The sequence below is a fragment of the Ictidomys tridecemlineatus genome, chromosome 5, assembly GCF_052094955.1.
Source record: "Ictidomys tridecemlineatus isolate mIctTri1 chromosome 5, mIctTri1.hap1, whole genome shotgun sequence".
In the NCBI taxonomy this organism is placed as follows: domain Eukaryota; kingdom Metazoa; phylum Chordata; class Mammalia; order Rodentia; family Sciuridae; genus Ictidomys; species Ictidomys tridecemlineatus.
The window spans coordinates 167,635,091-167,660,296 of record NC_135481.1 but is presented as its reverse complement, the minus strand read 5'-3'; the positions used below and the strand labels follow the sequence as shown (position 1 = coordinate 167,660,296).

General features: G+C 36.8%; 1 protein-coding gene across 3 annotated transcripts in view; it reads left to right on the top strand.

Moving 5' to 3' along the window:
- The window catches only part of Plcb1 (phospholipase C beta 1), a 710,898-nt gene that overhangs the window by 564,438 nt on the left and 121,254 nt on the right, over nucleotides 1-25,206 (top strand). For all 3 annotated transcript variants that reach the window (XM_005320485.4, XM_078051429.1, XM_005320486.4), the window contains 6 exons: nucleotides 2,206-2,370; nucleotides 3,204-3,303; nucleotides 4,553-4,657; nucleotides 5,900-6,009; nucleotides 20,622-20,754; nucleotides 22,519-22,572. In XM_005320485.4, coding sequence (XP_005320542.2) covers nucleotides 2,206-2,370; nucleotides 3,204-3,303; nucleotides 4,553-4,657; nucleotides 5,900-6,009; nucleotides 20,622-20,754; nucleotides 22,519-22,572 — 667 coding nt within the window. The remainder of the gene's footprint in view (nucleotides 1-2,205; nucleotides 2,371-3,203; nucleotides 3,304-4,552; nucleotides 4,658-5,899; nucleotides 6,010-20,621; nucleotides 20,755-22,518; nucleotides 22,573-25,206) is intronic.

Below are 25,206 nucleotides of genomic sequence, written 5' to 3'. Positions count from 1 at the left end.
AAAATTAAAGGGGAAAAAATCCACTAAGTTATTAAATATTGAACAGAAGCTTTCAGGTTAACATGTTTTGTATTTTGTTTTTTAATTTCTACCATACCATTCAGTCCTTTTAAAATTCACACTAATAATCTTAAAGGGTTACTTTATCATATAGATAGATAGATAGATAGATAGATAGATAGATAGATAGATAGATAGATAGGTATATATCTATATATATCGGATCCAAAATATTAATTCCAAAAGCATTTTCTTCGGTTTTTGAAATAGATGTTACAGAAGATATTTTTTTGAGCTGTCAGAAAATGTTTTTAATACTATGAAAGAGAAGTTTATTTTTATAAAGAAGTTTTTACATGAATTCCGTAAAAAAAAAGCTAAAATTTTGTTTGCTCTTTTAAAGTATCATTTATTTTATGTTTTACTAAATAACTCTGGAACTAAGAGACTTTCATTGCACAAAATGCAATTTTCAGATTGGACTTGAACCAAGGGATTTGAAGACTATGTAAAAAGAGACCTTATCACAATTACACTAATTTCTATCTAACCTAACCCCCTTTTCCTCCAAAACTTCTTTCATTTTATATCAAAGATTTAAAATAAAATTTCAGTGAAATATTTTGTCTTTTGAAGTTATTACAAACTCCCTTAAACCAAGAGTGAAGTTGGCACAACTTGAGCTTCATGATCATATTTATTTTAGGAAATTGTTTTCAGCAGAGGATGTCAAATTCCCACCCTGTGTGATTAAGATAAACTCAGAAGCCTCTCATGCTCATAAAATGCTATTTTTAGAATCCTTGTCAATGCTTGTTATAACTGAGTCAAACTAATGTTGTTGCCTGGTTTATAGAATCATCCTGTTTCATGTTTTCTTATTTATTTATTTCGTTTTGAAAATCCTACTGCGACAGAACAAGCAATTATAAAATAATGACACAGAGGCAGGAAAGTGAGTGTTAAAGAAGTAGTGGAGGCCCAGGCATTTGTAACCTGCTGCTCCCCTCTCCAGAGGAGATATTGCTCTGGAGCTGTCCATCAGGGACAGACCACAATGCAGTGGGGTCCTTCCTACCTTGAACAGTACAGCTCGACCTGCATGCAGCTCATATCTGTCATTCACACTTTTGTTTTGATCTTCATATTTCCAGAATGGACTTATAAACCCACCTATTTTGCTGACAGAAACACTGTGTTTTAATGCCCTTAATTTACTTTAGGCGTCTGCTTTGGTCAAACTGCATAAGCGTCCAAACTCCTTGGTGCATCTGAATTCCCAGTGGGACTCACATCACTTGGAAGTTTCAAACTCATAAAAGCCTGCTGAGTAGTTTTCATGTGGAACCTCAGGTTGAACAGAGAGATTATCCCTAGCAGATCCTGTGCACTTGAGCCAGAGAGAACATTCAGGGAGAATGGATGGTCCCAGAACAAGTTCAGAGAGCCTTCTGAATGACTTTCTCTCTCACTTGTTCAGAATCTCTGACCTCATTAGCACATCGCCAACTTTGACTTTATGCAGCCTCTGATGACTATTCCCATGCCACCATTGTGTCTGACCTCTGACTCAGCCCTAATCTTGGAAATTCTGACCCCTTTCAAGGACTGAGCTCAGAAAGCTCTTGACTGACTAGCAGGCAACTGTGTTCCAAACACAATCCAAATGTATCAGCTTTACTCCATTATCTCTTGCCTCCTGCTGCTGTTCCTCTTTCTGGTATAGAGCAGACACATCTTCTTTGTCTCCATTAACCTTAATGATAGATCCCTCAGATTTGGACAACTCCATTAGAAAAAGGGGCAGACTTGGGAAACATTATATGAATATGTAACCTTAAAATCTCCTTTAATCCCACAATGTTGGTTGATTCTGTAGTTAAGCAAAGAATGCCCACAATTGTGCAGAGGTCTAACTGCATGAGGTTAGAGGTAATGGTCAACTGCTCTTGATGGTTTATGGTAGTTATTGCTTTATTTATTCCTTCTGCACTACTCTTTCTTAGGTTGACTCCTAAGCTTTTCCACGGTCATTATTCCTCCACCAGCTTCTTAAGAGAAATTCATATGACTAACCTTGTTTCTGTTTCATTCTGCTCATAATTTAACATTCATCAGCAGCATTTGTAACCCCTTTAAAATGCATCTTGTATTTTTGCTACTCATTTTTCAAGATGTATTTTTGTTTGTTTGTTTGTTGTCTAGATTATTTCAGGTCAGTTTCTTTCTGATAAGAAAGTTGGGACTTATGTTGAAGTGGATATGTTTGGTTTGCCTGTGGACACCAGGAGGAAGGCATTCAAAACCAAGACTTCCCAAGGGAATGCTGTAAATCCTGTCTGGGAAGAAGAGCCAATTGTGTTCAAAAAGGTGGGTGTCGGTGGTACACTCTGTAATCCAAGTGACTCAGGAGGCTGAAATGGGAGGATTAATAGTTGGAGGTCAATCTCAGCAATTTAGGGAGATGCTATTTCAAATTAAAAAGGGAAAAGGGCTGGGGATGTAGTAAAAGCACCCCTGGGTTTAATCCCCTGAACCAAAAAGTGGGGCGGGAGAGAGAGTCCTTGTGTTCTTGACATGATACTGTGTTTTTGTTTTTAATTTTTTTTTTTTTTAGTTGTAGTTGGACACATACCTTTATTTTATTTATTTATGTTTATGTGGTGCTGAGGCTCGAACCCAGTGCCTCACATGTGCCAGGTAAATGCTGTACCACTGAGCCACAACTCCAGCCCACAACACTGTGTTTTTGATGTGTTTCTACTGAGGGGAAAAAAATAAAATAAACAATACTTCTGGTTAATTTGACAATTCAGAAGTTTACAAAGCAATTGGATTTTGAAAACAGGAGACTAAATACATAATAGCAAGACCATTAGCCATAATTAAACAGAGAACTTTTCTCATTTCTCACATTAAAAATGTTCATGTACAAAGAAAACAGCCTGGTTTGTACATATCCCTCGCTGGAAGGGAGGTGACAAAACACGGATGGAGCCCAACTATTGTTAACCCATGTCCTTTCCTTCTGAAAATTTAACTTTTGGGACAAGAGTTTAACTTTTTATCTAAATGAGCTAAGTACAAACTTCAACTTGGCTTTGGAAAAGCAGGACCTACTTCTTTCTTGGAATTTCAACCAGTTCTTGTTACCCAGTGTGATTTATTTATTTATTTATTTGTTTATTTATTTATCCTCTCAGGTGGTTCTTCCTTCTCTGGCCTGTTTGAGGATAGCAGTTTATGAAGAAGGAGGTAAATTTATTGGCCACCGGATCTTGCCAGTACAAGCCATTCGGCCAGGTATGGATAATGTGGTGAGAAGCTCCTTATCAAAACTATAAAAAAAAATCACCAGTTTAAGCAACTGTCTGGGGCTTTGTAATTTTGCTATATAAAAGGCCTATATGATCATTTACTTAAATCTAGTAGTTTCTTGTCTTTATGATCCACTGTAATGTGTTCTTGTTACAATAATTATGTGTAATAAAATATCTGAAGCTTATATGTAAGTATTTATGTTCCTGGCTCATGAGTCTGAAGGTTAGCAGTGTATATTTATTTGTCTGTTTTATCACTAGTGTAATGAAAATACCTGAGGTAAACTGCTTTATAAAGAAAAGAAGTTTGTTTAGCTCACAAAATCAGGCATCCCATCATCCCATTAACATTGCCTCTGGTGAGGACCTAATTTAATTCTGGGTGGCATCATAGCAGACATGTGCATTTGGGAGTGAGAGATCACCTTGCCAAATAGGAACCCAGAGAACTGAGTAGAGCCAGACTTGTTCTTTTTTATAAAAAACCCTCTCTCAAGAACTAATTCGGGGTCCCAGAGAACTATCTTAATCTCTCCTCAGGGCACAACCCCAGTGACCCTTTCACTTGGCTCCACCTCTTGAAGTTCCCACCACCTCTTACATCATCACACTGGGGACCAAGCTCCACAGATGAATTTGAAGGAGACAAATAACATCCAAACCATTGCACAAGGTTTAGCTGATCCAGCCTGGCCTCAGCAACATAGCCATGCTTCAAGCCATTGATTGGGTTCTGGTGTGTTCCAAGTGTACTCATTCTGGGGTGCAGGCTGAAGGGACAATGGTACCTAGAGTATGGACTTCTCTTGGAAGATCACCAGAATGCAAAAGGATAAGTCTCACTCTACATATGTATTTTGTGCCTCTGTTTGTGCCACAGTGCTAACATCCCATTGACCAATGCATACCCTATGCTGCACCTTAATTAAGAAATCAAGTATAATTCTACTATGAGGAACAAATTTGGACCAATAGTTCAAACTGTGGCATGTATTTTTAAATTCTCTCTTTGGGGGGAGAATATGGTTAGAAAGGGAAAAAATAGAATCAACAATGTTTTCCTATCTGATGAAGTAAATAAGACCTCATCACTCAAAATTATATGAGAAAGAAGTGACCCATTTGTCATCCAAAGTCACCTAAAATAAACCCTTGCGTCACACAGATGTTCATAGCTGTAGCTAACGTTGTGAAGGCGATATGTGATACCCAGTGTTGTTGTCACCCTCCAGGCTATCACTACATCTGTCTGAGGAATGAAAGGAACCAGCCCCTAATGCTGCCAGCTGTCTTTGTCTACATAGAAGTGAAAGACTATGTGCCAGACACATATGCAGGTAAGCAACCTGACCCCAGGGCATGTCTCCATCTGGGGTCATTCATGTTTTTGTAGCTTAATGGAAGAAGCACTGAACCAAACCAAGGCAGGAGATGTGGCCTCTGAATCCCTTCTAATTTTGTCTGTATGTTTAGCGGTATGTTGCTCAGACTTAGTGATTACATTTTAATGCAGTTTATTTTCATTTAAATCTCAATGCCTCCATTTGGAACGTGTTTACTCTCTGGTAGTCTTATATTCATGGGCTCAGAAATTCTTGACTCATGCTACCGGGGGCTACAGTTCTTTATCTAGGTCTGTGCAATGAATTTGGCTTTAGCTAGTTTTAGAATCCTGATCCTGGTGGGCACAGAGTTGACACCTATAATCCCATTGACTTGGGGGGATAAGGCAAAAGGACCACAAGTTCAAGGCTAGCCTCAGCAACTTAGTGATGCCCTAAGCAACTTAACGAGAACCTGCCTCAAAATATTTTTTAAAAGGGTTTGGGGTGCATTTCAGTGATAAAGTGTTCCTAGGTTCAATCCCCAATAACAAGAGGAAAAGAAAAGAATCCTGATTTTTTTCATGTGTAGAGTCCTTAATTTAGAGGATTAACTTGTGACAATGTCAAACAAAAATCACAAATTTAAATGCTTATAGTACCAAATATTCCATGAGGAAAAAAGACACCAGGAAATGGTAGAGACTATGGCAAATTTGAAACATAGCCCTCATCCAGAGATGGTCACAATAACTCCCTCCACCTAGCCCCTGCCATGCAAATGAGACTCATATTGCCAAATCTTTGGATTGTTCCAATAGTGTGGAAAGTGGGCTCTTTCTATGAAATGTTTCTGTTTATGAAATACAATTTGGGCCAAATAAGACAAATGGTAGGAACATTATGGGACAGGTGGATGTTTTAAAAAGAAACTTGAGAATGTGAAGTTTTGTGGCATCCTGGGTTTGAACCTGTCCATTGTGGTTTTCAGAGCTGAACTCCTTTGAATTCTGTCTTCTTAAGGTTTCAGCAAAGTCCTGACTCTTGTCTGTTTCCAAAATGTTGCATTAATGGGTGCAAAGGGATATAGGTGGGTGGAAGAGTGAAAGATGGATGCTAAAAGGGCAGATGGATGGGTGGGTAGTTGGATGATGAGTGAATACATGGACAAAGTGTTGGATGGATGGGTGGTTAGATGGATGATAGGTAATCAATACCTCTAGAACCTTCCATCTAAAACATTGCTTCCCTGTTTAGATGTGATCGAAGCTTTGTCAAACCCAATCCGATATGTGAATCTGATGGAGCAGAGAGCCAAGCAACTGGCTGCTTTGACACTGGAGGATGAAGAAGAAGTAAAGAAAGAGGTGAGAGGGTGTTACTCAGGGTGTGAAGCTTGATTTCCACACCAACTTTCTGACTTCACCTCAGTAATCTTATTCCAGGGAAATAAAAATGGCATATTGGAACACAGTTTCATGGAGTTCTGCATCATGTCACAAAACATCCAGATGATCAACTCAGCTTTCCATATTTTATCTTTTGTTATTCTGTGGACACCAGTAGCATCTTATCTTGTGATGATGTTAAATAGTACACATCTTGCTGTTTCAGGTGTTTCTGGATGAGTTCATACCAACTAAAGGTGATTAAGGCACAAGAAAGTGAAGATAATCAAGTCATTTGTATTTTCCTTTGTTTTAAATATAAAATGCAGGATGTTCACAGTGCTTTTGTGATTTCTTACAATACAAAAAGTATTGAATACAATGCCTGGAGTGTGGTTATGTGTTAGGGTCTATAAACAAGTCAAGATGGCGCCTGGCATTTTGCCAGAGGGAGTGGTTTGTGAAGTAACGACAGCGAGCCATTAAGTGTGGAGATTCCTTATTGGTTGACTGCTGTATCTAGTTTATGTTAATTAAGATAAGCTGTGTGGAATGTCCTACAATAAACTGCTCCCACTCCTGCTGTATCAATGTACACAAGTTGTTCTCCCCCCCCCCCCCTTATTTTGCCCAGCCAGCCGGCCTGTGGCAGTTTTAGACCCTAAAATGATTACTAACTATTATTATTATATGTATATAGTTATGGGTTCCTGAAATAATTTATATAGTATTCTAAATTGGATGTCAGAATGTAAAGAATAATCTTTTGTTTTGGGATGGAACCCAGGCACTTACACATTCTAGGTAAGTAGGAGCTCTACTGCTGACCTACATCCCAGGCCCTCTTTTATTTTGAGGCACTGTCTCACTTGAGTTGCCCAGGCTGGCCTCAAACTGTCGTTCCTCCTGCCTCAGCTTCCCAAGTACCTGGGATTATGGGAATAAGCCACCACATCCAACCTAAAGAATAATTACTAAAGGGCGAAGACATATTACAAATAAAGTCTAAAATATATAGGGCTTAAATAGAGTGACAATCCTTTTGATTTTCAAAAAAGTGAAATATAATCTAATGATTATTGGGGATGACATCAATATTTAGAAAAATGATAGAAATTAGCTCTTCATATTTTCCTTGAATATTCAGAGGAGATTTTCAAGAAAAATTAAAAATGGACAGATAATAATGTAAGAAAAAAACTTTGGAAATTGCTTGGATAACTTGTGTTCCTATTAACAAATCCATTAGAGTTGGTAATGTTTATTAGATAACCTTTTACTTATTCCAAAAGTAACTCAGAATTAGGGAAAATTTCCAAAATAAAAACAAGACTCAAGCATTCAGAGAGAAGAACTGTGAATATGGGTTGTAGACATAGGTCATCTTTTTATGTTCAATTTTACTTTTTTAAAAATAGGATAATATTGATAATAAGTTCATGTAATTAGACTGTGTGTGTGTGTGTGTGTGTGTGTGTGTGTTACAAGGGATTGAACCCAAGAGTGTTCAACCACTAAACCACATTCCCCATCCTTAGCCCTTTCATTTTTTTATTTTGAGATGGGATCTTACTAAACTGCCCAGACTGGCCTCAAATTTGCAATCCTCCTACCTCAGCCTCCTAAATTGTTGGTATTACAGGCCTGTGCAACTGCACTTGGCATTAAAATTTTCCTCGACAAAATGACTTTTACTGGCTCAGTCTTTTGTTACATCATAATTTATTTATCTAATCCCCAATTATTGGATATTTGAAATGTTTCACTATTTTAAACAGATTTTCAAGGAACATATTAATACATTTTGAACCTGTGATTATTTCCTTTTACTTTCTATAGAGTTTTAGAAATTTTTGATCTTAGGCATTGAGTTCATTAAACATGAGAGAAAATGAGATGAGCTAGAAGGAAAGCAATCTAACCTAAAGGTAAAATGTTCCAGGTTCTTACCTCATATGTTTTGGTGCTAGAGATCATGAAATCCTGGGCCTTGAATATGCTAAGTATGTGCTCTACCACTAAGCTCTACCCTCAGCTCCAGGTTCTTCTTTATACTGTGGGCATTATACTGCATAAGACCAACAGATATATCATCCTGTATCTAATTTAAAATTAGACTGGAAAATTTTATGAAGAATTTATTGTAGTTCACAGAAATAGGCTTATTTTATACCAACAGAAAAGTTTACCTAATAGTAAGCAGGAATATGCATGCTTCAGAAGTTAATTTGCCCCTAATATCTGTGCTTAGTTTTTTCAGAGAGAAAAAATGAAACAATAAAAAGTACTTAGTGCCCCCTGCTTGGATTTAATGAGAGATTAGTTCAAGCAATTGCTGCTTGTATGGGGATTACTGAAGGAGGTTAATTTACTTGTTTGAAAGGGGATTCTGTTGGAGACCTATAAGGATCTCCTCTCCAAACTGCTCCACTTATTGGTATAGGCTGCCATAGGGCTTGACTTCAAATAGCTCTCAGCTGCCAAAATCTGAGGGCTGGCCTGGGCTGACAGGTACCACCTTACCTGACATACTTAGCAGGTTCTTCCTTGGAGAGGGAGCACCCAGGCCCAAGGACTGGCAGACCTAGTGACTAACAGCTCAGGCCCCTTGCTTCCAGTGGCCAAATTCTGTGTTGCAGTCCATGTTCCACTGCTCCCAGGGAGATTTGCTGAGCTTGGACTTGAAGGCCACATTTCAGCTGATCTTCTTCCCCATTCTTGCCCCACCTGCCTCACTTCCCTATGGTTTTCCTCCTGAGAGCATTCTCTCAATAAATCATGTACTCAGGAATCCCTATGTCCAAAGTCTACATCCAGGAATCCAACTGTGTTAAGTAAGTAGCCTGCTGTTTTATAATTAAATACATGAATGAGTGGGGCTTTTTTTCTAAATTATTTTGCTTGGAAACTAGAATTTAAAGATTGGACAATTGTTATATCTTTGATTCTGATATTCTGAGATAATAGTACTTTTCTTTCCCATGGCTTTTTAAAAAGATTACATAAGACAAGTCTACAAAATGCTCCTATGGTTACAAATATGAGATTAAATCTGCTCCTTGTAAATCCCCAGAAACCTCAAAACTCTTTATCTTTTTTCCTCCTTTACTTAATAGAATAAAAGACAATTGATTTAATTAAATACAATTTGAAGTGAAGATTGTTTGCATAGGACTGGGGCTGGGGCTTGGTGGTCGATTACTTGTCTCACATGTGTGGGGCACTGGGCTCGATCCTCAGCATCACATAAAAATAAATAAATAAAGATATTGTGTCCATAAATAAAATGTTTTTTTTAAATAAATTAAGCTTTTTTATAAAACATTGTTTGCATAGATACAAATAAATAATTCATAATATTCTTCTCTAATTAGAACAGGGATCTCTTCAATCAACTGGATGTTTATTTTATCTTCTAAAGAAATAGAAGTTTAAGCCAGGCATGGTGGCACACATCTGTAATCCCAGTAGCTTGGGAGGCTGAAGCAGGAGGATCTCGAGTTCAAAGCCAGCCTCAGCAACTTGACAATGTCCAGCCACATAGCAAGAGCCTGTCTCTAAATAAAATATAAAAAGGGCTGGGAATGTTGCTCAATGGTTAAGCACCTCCTGGGTTCAATCTCCCCAATATCCAAAAATAAATTTAAAAAGTGAGAGAGAGAGACAAATACAAGTTTGAAAGAAAGCATTCTCAAGTAAAATTATTTGTATTTTCACCATTTAGAAGCAGTATTTCTTATATTACCAACTACTACCTACATGTTAACTATTGTCTCCAAGGAGTTATTACTCATTTTAAAAGAATATTTGCATAGACCTCTCCGTTTCAGCTGCTATAATACAGCAGTTAAGTTGGAAGTCATCTATTAAAACATTTTTGCTGATGGTTTTCTCAGACTATTTATCATTAGGTCATTTATCATTAGATCACTTATCTAATGATTGGGGGAAAAAATGCTACCTTAAGGGGAAAGAGATGGAGGGTCTTTGAGATTGCAGAGATCTCTCATATTGATGTCCTTTGAAATCTATCTTTTTGCAGGAAACAACACTTATCAAAAAGCTATTTGAGAAGAACAGAACACTTAACAGATATAAAATCACAGAAGTAGAGTTTTAGGTCAATCGGTTCAACTTAAAGAATATTTGGATTGTTTCAGTTTTAGAAACAATTTTAGAGGTGTTCAGTTGCATAGGCTCCATATTGGTATCATAGGGAATACTTGAGTTGTTTTTTCCTGGAAATATCTGAACTCAAACTGGCCTCATCTTTGAAACTCAAAATAAATAAATAAATAAATAAATAAATAAATAAATAAAAATCATTTGCCTTTACCTGTAATACTGGGGGGAAAGTTATTTCGTGCTTTTGAACACCAGTGTAGCTTTTATCTTGTGCAATAATGTACATTTGAACAAGGCCACTGAAAATAAGTAAGGTTATTTCTATTTGAGCAGATTTCAGTGCATTGCAAAATATGAACAGACTTCAATAGTATAATCAGTTATCTTCATAGAGTGATTTTCAAATAAATAAGTAGGAAAGTTCAGTTATTCTCCCAGTGTTCAAACAATAGGCATTTACTTCTTATCATGTGCAAAGACACTGGTCAGATATTATATATACTTTAATATTCAGTTACATAATATTTATATTATATATAAAATCGGAATAATGGTCAGAAAACAAGGCAATGATAGCGATTTAAGTTGCTGGATTTTTTGGATCTTAAAATGATTTTTCAAGTAAATCGTAATTCAAGGTGGAGGACTAATAAACTTGTACAATAAGAACCTCATCTGAATCCTAACAAAGTCTTTATACCATTTATGTTATTTCTTTAAATTAAAATTTATGTAAAAAATTTTGTAAGCATAATAAATAATATAAAAGTCCCTCAGTTACCTGCAGATACTATTATATTTGGCATATGCCCTTTAGAATATTTTCTATTCACATATCTTTTACAAGCCTAAAAAAAATTTCATACCCAAATACTTTAATGTAATCACAGAAATGCCTAATGAAATATCAGTGACATTTTTAATTTTCTGTCTTTTATTTTGAGAGAAGTATAACCATGTTACCCAGGATGACATCCTGGGTATTGTGATCCTCCTTGCCTCTATCTCCCAAGTAGCTGGGATTGCAGGCATGTACCCACCTCACCCTGCTTATTTTCTATTTTAAATATACACATAAAGAGAAAAAGTAAACAGTCAATATATGGATTAGAAATTATTACATAACAACATTAATATCAAAATTCAGTATTTGAACATGAGTTGTGGCGAGTCAGAGAAGTGAAGAAAAAAATACTTATAAAAGTATTCACTGAACCAGGTGCAGTGGCACACATCTGTAATCCCAGTGACCTTAGAGACTGAGGAAGGAGTATTACAAGTTCGAGGCCAGCTTCAGCAACTTAGTGAGGTCCTGAGCAACTTAGTGAGAATTGTCACAAAATAAAAAGTAACAAAGGACTGGAAATGTGGCTCAGTGGGAAAGAGCCTCTGGGTTCAATTCCTACTACAAAAAAAAAATTTATAAAGCATCCTCTGAGTGCTTACCACATATGGACACATTAATGTATTAACTCAGTTGACTTATAAATGTCTGTATGTCCTAATCACTACTCTTTTCATTTACCAGATGAGGAAACTTAGGCACTGAGACTTTAAATTCTCTACCTAGTGCCACACAATTATTAAGGGAAAGGATTGAGATTGAAAACCAGGAAGTCTGACAGCACACTTATGTAACAAAAATCTATACCATATCCCATCACATTACCTCTATAACAGAGTCGTAATTTTCTGGTAGCCTTTAGAAAGGACTGATTCTTCAGTACCAAGTTACACCAAGAGTTCATTTCCTTCATGGAGAAATTGTGATCTACCACAGAGTACCTGCTCCAAGCCTCACTTGGCCGTAAATTTTTATGTTCACAAGAGTTCCCTACATTATATGTGTGTGTGCATCATGCACATTCAGGTGTGTGCTCTTTGCTGAATGTTGATGTTGAGAAGGGGAAATTATTTGGTAACTCTAAAATTTATTTTATTCCAAGAGATCTATTTTTGGTATTGTCAGTTTCTTGTGTTTCTATGAGTGAACTGAAATGTATCTAAATTTATCTAGAACAGTTTGCAAACATTTCTTAATTCATTGTCTGCACCAAAGGATTTGGTTATTTGAACAATGATAAGAATTTCACCAGTTCACAGGGCTTGACCGAATAAAGTCATGGGTACCTCTTAATTTCTCCAAGACAGATGATTGACACTTTGTCCATAGTTTAAGAACTTGGCACTAAATTCAAGGATGAGGTTTACTGTTCATACTGGATTCTCTTAAAATGAACCTCTGTCTTCTCCAATCTTCCTCAAATAATGAGTTTGCAAAATATCAACAGTAGTTTATAGAAGTCCTTGAACAATAAAGTAAGAAGAAAAAGTTTACTTTTTTTAGGAAATGACACACCCTCTTCATTTCTATATTATACAACTTTGGTATTGACAAAGCACTTATAATGGATGTCCTGGATAAAAATGCTACCTAGAAAAAACATAGTAATCCCCATTTTAGTAGCATCAATGACTTATCATAATGGATAGAGTGCTGGCCTAGTATCTAGTATCTAGTATTATAAATTTAGCAACTAGGGTCTTTTTACATAAAGATATCAAGATAATACCATAAATTCACTTGAAATGAGTCAATGATTGATTCAATTCAACTGCTTTTAAAAATCTTCTTCATAATAATTTTTTATTTTTTTATTTATATGACAGCAGAAGACATTACAATTCTTATTTTACACATATAGAGCACAAGTTTTCAAATCTATGGCTGTATACAAAGTATATTCACACCAATTCATGTCTTCATACATGTACTTTGGATAATAATGTCCATCACATTCCACCATCATTTCTAACCCCATGCCCCTTCCCTCTCTTCCCCTCCCACCCTTCTGCCCTATCTAGAGTTCTTCTATTCCTCCTATGCTCCCTTTCCCTACCCCACTATGAATCAGCCTCCTTATATGAGAAGAAAACATTCAGCATTTGGTTTTTTGGAATTGGTTAACTTCACTTAGCATATCTTCTCTAACTCCATCCATTTACCTGCAAATACCATGATTTTATTCTCTTATTGCTGAGTAATATTCCATTGTGTATATATGCCACATTTTTTTATCCATTCATCTATTGAAAGGCATCTAGGTTGGCTCCACAGTTTAGCTATTGTGAATTGTGCTGCTATAAACATTGATGTGGCTGTGTCCTCCTTCATAATAATTTTTAAAAATTACAACAGATTATAATGAAAGACTTTAGATTCATCTTCCAAAAATAGGGATGAATCCAGAAACTTGAAAATTGTAATCCATGCTATACTGAATAGCATAGGATTATAAAGTCATGACTCTCAATAAATGATAAAAGTTTACACTCTGCTCCAGAGCAGAACTTCTCAGTTTTTACTGTGCATACAGTTCACCTGGCCATCCTGTTACAGCAGATTCATTTTCAATAGATCTGTCAGGGGTCACAAAAGTCTGCATTTCTAATAAGCTTTCAAGTGATACTGATGTGGCTGGTTCATGGATCATATTTGAGTAGCAAGACTCTCAAACTTGGTCATGTATCAGAATCACCTTGATGGCTTCTTAAAACAGCGATTAATAGGTCCCATAGCAGAGTTTCCGATTCAATAGTTCTGGAGTGGATAGGAGAATCTACATTTCCAACAATTTGCAGTGTTGCGGTGCTGGCCCAGGCACCACACACTGAGAATCACTGCTATGGTGGCCAATTCCTGTCTCTTGTCAGTGTGTGACTCTCCCAGGATGTAACCCATGAATTTAATGCACTCTAAAGTGTCAGCTTAGTCACAGGAACCTTGGAAGAACTCCTGGAGAAACCCTCTTCCCTGATAATTTTTTAGAAGTTGTTATGTGAGTGATTGACCATAGTATTTGCAAAATTTATTACTTTTCAAGGTCCATTTCCACATGTATTTAAAAACATTGTGACTAAAGGTATAATTTTTCACTCTATTCCCAAGTAGACCTTGTCAGATTGTAATGTGCACACAGATCACCTGGGGAATTTTGTCACAGCATTGATTCAGGTTCCATAGACGAATATCAAAGTTGGTTGGTCTACTCTCTCTTTAGAGAGAAAGATTTCTTTTAGAAGAGGAATACATGATTTCTTTATAAACTGAAAAGAATTTATTTCTTCTGATTCCACTGGAAATCGATCAACGTTAGCAGAAACTTTACAGTTCATCCCCTGGGTCTGTGGTCCTGCCTCCATGGAGTCAGTCAACAGCTGATTAAAAACATTTTAAAAGTTGCACGGTAAAGAACATGTACAGATTTCTTTTATAGTTTTTATTTCCTAAATAATGCAGTAAAACAGCTACTTACATAGTATCTGCATTATATTAGGTATTATGTGTAATCTAGAGATAATTCAATGCGTGAGGACATGGGTAAATTACAAGCAAATACTACACCGGTTTTGTTTGTTTGTTTGTTTGTTTTATAAAGGACTTGAGCCTCCCTGATTTTTCTATTTGAGGGGTTCCTGGACCCAATCCCACACCCACACTAAGGCCCAACTGTATATAACGCATGTGTAAAACAGTCAGCAGAGCTATTGTCGTTCACCTTCTAACATAGCTTTCTAAATAACCTAGTACATTCAGTCCACTGCAGATTCTCTAACTACAAACAGAAAAAGCAGTGTTTTCATTATTTATGTTCATTGATTTATTCATTTATGTAAAAATATGTTTTATATTTTAGCATAATATTTAGGTGGTTCTTGGTTTCTGGACCTTTCCATTAAAAACAGATCTATTGCTTATAAAACAGCAGAAAAACTAAATGTGGATTGATTCTTTCATTCATTCATTCAATGTAATGTTTTAACCCTATTATGTGCCAGTCACTATGCTGGGTATTATGTAAATATATAATATATGATATATATAAAATATATAATAATATGATTTTATACATATATAAATATATGTATTTATGTATATTATTATATATATCATGATGAGAACTATCAGATGCTCTCATAGACCTTACAATCTGCAGGAAGAAGCTAACATTAGTAAAAATGCATCTACATATGGACTTGTAGTTCTCACTAATGGTTCAACAAAGAGACACGTGTGCATGCTGGTGATTTCTTTACATGATGATATGGCCATGCTAGGTTAAGAATCATTTGCAAGCTAAGTGCAGTGGCACACGCCTGTAGTCCAGAGGCTTAGGAGGCTGAGGCAAGAGGATTGCCAGTTTATAGTCAACCTCAGCAACTTAGCAAGGTCCTAAGCAACTTAATGAGACCCTGTTTCTAAATAAAATATTTTAGAAGGCTAGGGATATGAGTCAGTGGTTAAGCACCCCTGGGTTCCATCCCTGGTACCAAAAAAAAAAAAAAGGAATCATTTGCAGCCATGGTCTAGTTACTGCTGGAAGAACTTGCTGGAAATTTATTGAAAAAAATAATTTTAGTTCTTAGGTGTTCGTTCAAGTTTTTTTTTTTTGAAAAAAAAAAAAAAACTCCTAGGCACACTGGCATATGCCTTTAATCCCAGCTACTGGGAGGCTGAGATAGGAGGACTACAAGCCTGGGGCCAGCCTCAGCAACTTAGCAAGACCCGGTCTCCAAAAAAAGAAAAAAAAAAAGAATTGGGGGTATACCTGAATGAGAAAGTGTCCCTGGGTTCAATACCTCCTTGCTTCTAGTTGTAGACTCTCCAAAATATACACATCTTCACAAATTCATGAAAATTTGAGAACATACATAAATGTTGAAAGAACTATCATCTATCCGTCATTCAGATTTCATAATTAAAGTGTTAATACATATAAATCCCTCTATCCATTTATCAATCCATCTTACTTTTGATGCCTTTCAAAGTAGGTTGCAAACCATCATATACCTCACTCCTAAATACTGGAGAACACATATACCAGGACAATTTTTTTAAAAAAGAATAATCCTATATTTCTTTGAAATGTAAGATGGATACATTATCTAAATTTATTCAGATAATAAAAATTTAAGGTACAAATTGTACATGTTTGGGAAAGATCTTTCTTGAGGGAAATTCTGAATCTAACAAAATCACAGCCACTGTACACATCTGTACTGATTAGGTTCTGCATCATGAATTATGAGTCTCATCCAAAATATTCTTAAAGAAAACTGATGATCTTTCCTCTTACCATCTGGTGACCAGATTAAGATACCATCATCTTAACTAGTTACATGAAAGGGGCTATACCTTTCAGATGACTCAGGCAAAGTCAGCGTCCTCAAATACCTCAAATTGCTCAGTCACACATCTGGTATTTGGAAGACCCTTTACTTAACATGCTAACCACTCTATTAAATTCTCCAAATGCTCAATCTTGTCAGCTTGATCATCAGATCCAAATGGTCAGTACCCAGGGTGGCAGTCTTTATAAATCAGCATTAAAAACCTAAAAAATGACCTTTTCAGTTATCATTTTACTCATTCACATATATTTTCAAGACACTTTTGTTCATTTTCAAACTAAGAATCTCTTTATAAAATTTTTTAATTTTAGAAAGCCAATTTTGCCTTGGTTTAAAGAAAAACATTGCAATAATTTTGCAATAATTTTATTTGGCCACTAGAGGGCAGGGGTTCCCTTCTGCTTTGGTTCACTCTGTGCTTTTTTCCCACTAGCTAAAATACAAGATTTAGTTAGGGAAACTGATATCCCATCTTCTGAATTTTATTTCCTGGTAATTTGTTTCTTTGGATCCTAAGAGTCTTTCAAATATTAATAAAACACATCTCTGGTTCTTTTGTTATCATAATTTCCACTACTATATGAAAGTATTTTGTGCTTATTTTATTTAAACTCACAAAAGTGAATATTTAGGAAAGCCTGGGAAATAAAGTCATAAGTGTTGATTTCTGCTGATTCTTTGAGTGGCACAAGGAATTTGACATTTACATTTCTGCTCACATACCCATATGTTGAGAATTATTCTACATTTCAATCATATAAAAAAGTTAAATTATAGTAATTATATTACTATAGGTGCTTTTTCATTTTGCAGATCTTACATTTAATCATTTTATTGACTTTAACTTTTTACATACGAATGCCTTTTTAGTGCAACAAAGCAATCTCTTTGAGAATCATGTTCATGTTTATATGAACATGAGTTATCAATTTACTAATTCACTTGTATTTTCAATTATGTTATTCCTGTGTTTCCTTATGTTGTTATTCTCATAGAATACAGAGTGAAGTACTAGTTTAAAGATTTAGGATTTAGATGACAGCACACATTCAAATACCACTTCTCCTGACCTCTGGCCAATTACATGACTTTTAATTGTTTAGTAAAGACTTTTAATAATACCTCCAACTTCTTTACTTTATAATGGTGCTTAGACTGGGGCCCACCAACTGCCTAAAATAGGGCCAGTGCCTATAATAGTATCTAGCACAAGGTGATCTACCTCTGCTTTTATTACCAACTGCCATTAGGTAAATGTAATCAATTAAAATTTAAATACACAGCCCTTAGCAAAAAGCTTCAAATATTAGTCTGATATTTGCTATCATAGGTTTTCACTCAATAACATATAAAACTTGTCTCCAGAAAAACCATAAGAAGCCCTTTATAAGGTTCCAACTACACAAGGACCGCCCCCCCCCAAATTCCTTAGCCCAGCATTTAATATCCATGCTTCTTACCTGCCTTCTTCTCTCCACTTTTGTGGCCAGGGGACGTTGGGGACTATGGTGAACTGGAGAAGGTTGCTTCCTGGCCCACTATGTTTCCCGAGCACCCCTGTCCCTTTAGGATAGCTAAGGACACATCATCGCTTGCCCTGACAGTCTCAGGATTCTAGGCAAACCCTGCTCCTCTTAACAGTGGGTATAAATTGGCAGCTTCAGGACCTAATGTGGTCTGAAGATGTGCTTTCTCTAGCTTCTCGGTGAAGGGAAATAGTGAGAGTTCATATACAAATTCAAATTTCCAGGTTTTTTTTTTTTTTTCCCTAAACCTGGGTAGCAATAGGTTGAATCTGAGTTAACAACTGCCACATTTGTAGGAGATCTCTTTCCGGCTTTGGGTGGTGCTGCATTAAATCTAGTCCACTTTGCTTATCAACTGCTATTCCAAATATGTTGCAAATAGTGCCCCTGGGTCTGTGTGGTGCAGCCCAGGCTGTCTGCAGGCATTATCAGGTGTGACTAAGCATTTCTTCAGATGTACGGGCCACCTTCCTTCTTTGCTGGCGAAGTAACTAATATTGTGAACTTGGGCCCCACCTTCATGAGGTCTGGGGGCTAGGAAGCTTGGGCCCTACTGTGTTCAAGCTGAGAGACAAAGGCTAGCCATTAACTTTGCTAACAACCCAGTAGTCAGTCTGATGCTCCCTTCGCTTCATCTGTGCAGCATAAATGCATTTCTTTTATGAATGTTGTGGTCAACCATCTATTCTTTTTCAGACTTCTCCAGGGCCATCCATAAACCCAGGCAGGTCAAGAACCTAAATGAGAAAGGAGGGAGTAATCCCATAAGGCAGAGAAACTTTTCAGTTCTAGCCCATTGTGGGTGTAGAGGTCCAGTGTTGCCAAATATGATTGTTTAAGAGAAACAAGGGATCCATTTTCTAAAATTAAAACCTGCGCTGAAAAGTTTGGTAACATTGGGTGAGCCAACAAAAACACAGTCCACACCCTGCATTTGGACCAGGAGCCACGTGTTCACAATGTCTGCTGACCAAAGAATACACAGTCCTTCCACTCGGCGTATGATTCTGGGAAAATTTTCCTGATAGGTGTTAACTAAATAAAGTGATCATGCTGAAAGTTACCGATAGAAGCAGCCATTTTCAAAGGACAGCGCTCTCTACACAAGCTTGTTTAGGCTCCAGGCTTCCTTCTAAATGTCCCTCCACAAGTACCAAGGCTCCCCTCTTCTACCTCAATGCCACCAGCCCGAAGAGCCCACTGTTTGTAGGCAGCGATTATTTGTTGACTTAAAGTAAGTTTTGCCATTATGGAAAGCCGGCTGGCACTCATGTTTTAAAGATGCTTTGGGGGATGGATTAAAAAAAAAAAAAAAAACTTGCAACAGTCAGCATCGCTATTTTCATTTTTATCTTACCTTTGATGAAAGTGTTTCCATATGACAGTCTGTTTTTTGTAATGACATGCCAAAATGTCACAATGTTGGGCTTCCAATGCCTTCTGAAAAAATATATTTCCTAATGTGTTTTGTAAGTGGAGTACAAAGTAGAACATCAGAATAACCTCATTGTCGCTAAAACCTGCCACCACGAACTCAGAAGGATATTCTAATGAAGAGCCACAGTGTTCACAGTATTGACAAGCATCACTTCATAGTGTGTAATGACGAAGGCAATTATTTTATCAGGATTGGCATTTATTCAGCAATAATTTATTAAGTGGAGATGGTGTATAGCTGCTGGAGTGAGTGGAATGGAGATTTAATAAGCATTCATGCATTTATTAGTATCCATGGATGGTGTTGCATAAACATAAATGTTTTATTTACTGAACACACACATATTTGCTCTGTACCAGGAAACATTCCAAAGACTTCATAAATATTAACCTATTTGCTCCCCTAAACAGCCTTGCATGATCAATAATATTATGATCCCCAACATTTGTATATCCTTTTTCTATAGAAACAGAGACACCAAGAATAAGTGCCCAGTATCATTTAATTCACTTCATCACTTAATCATCACTAGGAAGTGGCAGAGACAGAATTCCAAGCCAGGCAGGTCTAGCTCCAAAATCTGTGCTCTTTTTATTTACCACATCAATTAGTTATTTACATGAAACAAAACAATCCCCGAATTGAGTGGCTTACATTATGAACTACTTACTACTTTTCTTGAGCAGTTTTTTCAGAGGGGCACTACTGCTGATCTGGACCAGCCTCAGCATATCTTACAGATTCTCTGATGTGAATTGCCGATGAATAAACTGTGGACAGCTGAGACTGGCTAGCCAGAAGGACTGAGTTTCTCTACACAGCATCTCTCATCTCCATTGCTCTAGAGGAGAGGGTCTGAGAAAGAGCAGAAGAAATCACATGTGTCTTTACGATCCTCTGCTTGTGTGGAGTTTGCTACTACTCTCTTGTGTGTTTTTGCTTTGCAATACTGGAGTTTCAACCTGGGGTGCTTTCTCACTGAGATCCATCCCTCGGGGTCTTGCTAGGTTGCTGAGGTTAGCCTTGAGCTACCGTCATGATTGATGAAAACAAACCACAGGGTCAGTTCTGGAGACAGTGAGGAAGGGCACTATGAAAGGGTCTGAATAACTGAGCCTTTAATTCCCTCAACCTGCCACGAATATGACTCCACACTATGCTACATTTGTCTTTCTTCCCAGTTAAAAATTAGATATTTTAGACTCCGAATGAGTTGTTGAGAACACTGTAACACCACACCTTGTTGGTTTAGGAAGGTAATACAAGTACAATAGGAACAGTAGAAAATGAAAGGCTCTTTATGATTTTAGGCTGATCCTGGGGAAACACCAACAGAGACTCCAAGCGAAACCAAGACGACTCCTTCAGAAAATGGGGTGAATCACACTACATCCCTGGCACCCAAACCACCTTCCCAGGCTCTGCACAGCCAACCTGCTCCAGGTAAGCCATGGGAATGCAGAGCTGCACCAGGTAATAAAGAGTGAAGTGTTGGTGCCACTGAAAGGGGCAGCGTAGTTCGGTGGCTGCGTGATTTCAAGTGCAAAAAGCAGCACAGACCTGCGTGAAGAGTGGGTGGGTGAATGCATGCATGCCAAGAGGACTCAGGGCTCCTGGGCTCCACTGGCCACTTGAAACTCCCCCAGGTTTCCTGTGTCTTTATTAGTGGTGGAATATGATCCGTCTGCTGGCAGGGTTTGTGAAGAGTTCTTCAAGCAACTTATAAACAACTCTGCTTTAGAAACACGTTCTCAGTCGTACTTCACTAAGTCTCTGCCAAGATCTCCTTTCCCTTACTCCAGCTTGCTTTTCATTACCCTTGAATGTCTACCATGTACTGTGCACCCTGCTTAGCCCTTCACCTGCATTATTTTATCTCACCCTCACACCAAGCCCCTATGAGGAGATTCTATTATTGTCCCCATTTTGCCGATGAATAAACTGAAATTTTTAGGTGATACAGTACCTCCTTAGCCTGTGGAAACCAATGGCAGGACAGACACAGTTCCTAATAGTTTTTGTGGATACTCCAGCCAAAGCTATGCTCATGTCACATTTCTCAGAAAAATCCTTTGATTTCTCTGCAGCTCACTTGACCTTTAATCTTACATGGGTTTATGTAATCATCCCTCATTGTTATGTATGTCCTATTTCTGGTAATAGAAGGTGAGCTTCCTAGGATAAGCTTTGTATGTCACAGTGATGAAGGCTAGTGTGTGCCAGTATTTGACTTGTTAAACTTGATATTTTAAAATAATTTGATGAACAGAAAATGCTTTTTAATTGGCATAGGATACATGGCAGAAATTCTCCCTTTTCCCGAAAGTCACCATGTGGCAAGATCATGGTGCAACGTTCAAAAGCCGGGACATTAACACTGATACAGTATTCTGAGATGAACTGCGGACCTTGTTTGAACTTTGGCTGCTTTTTTGCTAATGTCCTTTAGCTGTCCCAGATTCTAACTCGGGATCCCACATTGTACTTGTAAGTTTTCTTGGTCTCCTTTAATCTATGGCAGACCCTAGTGTTTCCAGGTCTTAATAGCCTTGATCATTTTGAAGAATTCTAATGTTATTTTGTAAAATTCCCCCCATTTGAGTTGCCTAGATATATTCTCCTGAATAGACTTGAATCCTGAACTTTTAGGCAAGACCATCACAGAAGTTATGCTGTGTCCTTCTCGGTTCATCATATCAGGGGTGTGATGTTGATATGTCCCATCTGCCACAATGTGGGAGCACCTAGTTCAGATATTTTCTCCATGGAAAGTTAAGATTTCTGCTCTTTGATAGCCAAGGGAAGATGCTTTGAGACTATGCAAATATCCTGTTCATCCTTAAATTTTGGCAGCTGATCCATAAATGGATCTTGCCTGCAAGTGCTCAGCTTTCGATTTTTAAAAGACCTCTTGTCATTGCTTATTTGTCCAAAAGGTGGCATTAGTACTCCCTAAATGGAATTTGTTGTTTTGATCCAGGTGGAGGGTTCTTTTCTCTCTCTATATGTGAATGAAGCAGCTATATAATTTCACATATAATTAGGTTTGTCTCAAAATTACAAAACAAAGACTTTTTGGAGTAGTCTTGTTATAAATAATTTTCTACCACCATTTTTCATTCTTAGAAACTTAGAATCAAGGACTCAAAAACTTAGAATCAAGGACCAAACTTTTTGAAGGTTATTTACTTTGCCTTTGTATTGCAGGTTCTGTCAAGGCTCCTGCCAAAACAGAAGATCTTATTCAGAGCGTCCTAACAGGTAAATACCACCCTTCCCCCACCCCAAGCTCCATGGAATTTTGTAGGTGAATATTAGACACTGTAAGTATTTAGAGAATCAATTTACATTTTTCTCTAAAAAATGATATCACTAATATTTCTTCTTTTAATAAAGATCTAATATTTCTTCTTTTAAAAAATATATATATAGGCCACATTACATGATGTAATCAGAGAGAAATAACCATAGTTAGTAAATAGGACCTTATTGGCATAAAAGTAATATATATTTTTTACAAGATAGCTATTTCAGAATCAAAGAATAGATTCCTACTGGTTGTGGCCCTGTGAACAATAATGCATTTCTTCCTAAAATGCCAAAAATTAACTGTATTTTAGATATGCAGAATGTCACCCATTTGTGACCATAAAATGCATGGTGTTTAAGAACCGTGACACAGCTTAAAATTATTTTAAATTTGGCTAGTTTTAACTAAATTAGTGGTCCTAGAATCAGTATAAGCTTTCTTCAATACAATTTTCAATAAGTAGTAGAGTCCTAAAAATATTTAAAATATTTGATCCAATACACAACAGAAATGTACAAGCATGTTCACCAAAAAGAGCACCTGGGTAAAAGCCAAATGTCTACAACCAGGAAGATGTAAGACCCATGAATAAGTTGTAACAAATTGACAATATAGAATAGGATACAGTCATGAGAAAGTCACACACACTGATATGGATAACACTCCTAAGTATAATGCAGAAAACAAAGATTGGCAAAATCCATTCATGCCATTAGAAACCCAGAATTGGGTTATACCTGGTAAGGACAGGAACCACAAAGAAGGTGTCTAGAGTGCTGGCAATATTCTGATTTTTCACATTGGTGATGGTATTTGTAGCATGTTAACTTTATGAAAATACACAGGGCTGTGTGTATTTAGGATTGATGTACTTTTCTGTAAGCATTCATATTTCACAAAAATACACAAAGTATGCATGGAAAAATTACTTGAGGAGTACATTAGAAGCAAACAAAATATCTTAAAAGTCTTAGTTCCATAGAAAACAGTACTACATTGATGTTTAATATAAGGGTCCAGTGTTTTTCAAGAACACATTAATGTGCTGGGCCAGGTGGAGCACACCTGTAATCCCAGTGGAATGGGAGGCTAAGGCAGGAGGAGAGGAAGTTCAATGCCAGCTTAAGCAAATTAGCAAGATCCTATTTCAAAATAAAAATAAAAAGGCTGGGGATGTGACTCAGTGGTTAAGCACCTCTGGATTCAAATTCCAGTTCCCCCCAAATTAAAAATACATAAATGCATAGACAAAATACAATGGTCTATGGAAATGTATTAGTCTTATTATGTCTTGGTGACTTACTCAGAAGGGATGTTTGTGTCTATATAAATGGACATTACCTTTATACTTTAGAATGTGTCATAGGAATAGCCTTCCATCTACATACTTTTAAAATATATTTTTTTTGTTTTTTTTTTAAATTTTAGGGATCAAACCCAGAAATAGGCCATAACCCCAGCCCATTTTTCAATTTTTTTTTTTTTTTTTTTGTATTTTGAGGCAGGATCTCTCTAAGTTGCTTAGTATCTCACTAAGTTGCTAAGTCTGGCTTTGTACTCATGATCCTCTTGCCTCAGCTTCCCAAGCTACTGGGATACAGGTATTCATCACTGTACCCAACTACAATACAGAATTTTATGTGAAAATTTTATCAAAAGTTGGAGTTTCTTTTTTAAACCATTCATAGCTGATATGCTGTGAATTATTTTTAAGGAAATGCGGTTGGATCTATTGCCCAAAGTGCAGCAATTCCTTAGGATTATAAATTCTTAATGTGATATCTTATTATACAATCATGATGAGTCAGTTTGGACCTGAAGGAAACCATTAAATAAATGTACCTGGTTTTCTCCATGGCTTCTATCTCAAAAAAAAATTAAATAAAAATGTTAAGAGAATAGACACATTTAAGGGAAGGAAGTGTATTTCAACTGCTTAAAGATTTTAGCATTTAGGAACATAAATTATTGTTCTGATTTTAGTGTTTATCCACTCGGCATCTCATTTTCTATTCAGGTCTGTTGTTATTCATGGCATATATTATTTCTGAATCTCTTGACATTTCTAAATATTTATGGTAACATTTTTTTTGTTCCCCAAAGCAAAAAGTTCAGATCAAAGGATGGAAATATGTGAACTTTGACTTAATCTAGGTCCAAGTCAATGATAATTCACTGAAGCTAAGACACCATCATGTATTGCTAAGAAAGAAAAATCCTGCAAAATTTTGGTATCCCATGGACCATAAGTAGTATTTTTATTCCAGAAATGTGAACATATTTTTAAAATGCAGATTCTAGAATCTATGAAATATGTCAGCGAAGTACAGAATGTTTTAAGGTCAGGCTCTTTCCTAATAAATGTTTCCTCAACATTGAATATGATGCTATATAGGCTGGCACTAACCCTTGGGATGCCTTCCTGCAAACTAAATTAAAGGGTGCTCCCTTGAGACATCTTACTGCTGGATACTGTTGAGATACCTGTACAGATGTATGGTGTCTTTACTGTGAGTGGTCCCCCCATCGAGATGGCACTACGGAATCTGCATAATTATTTACTGAGCCTCTATGGACACAGTGTC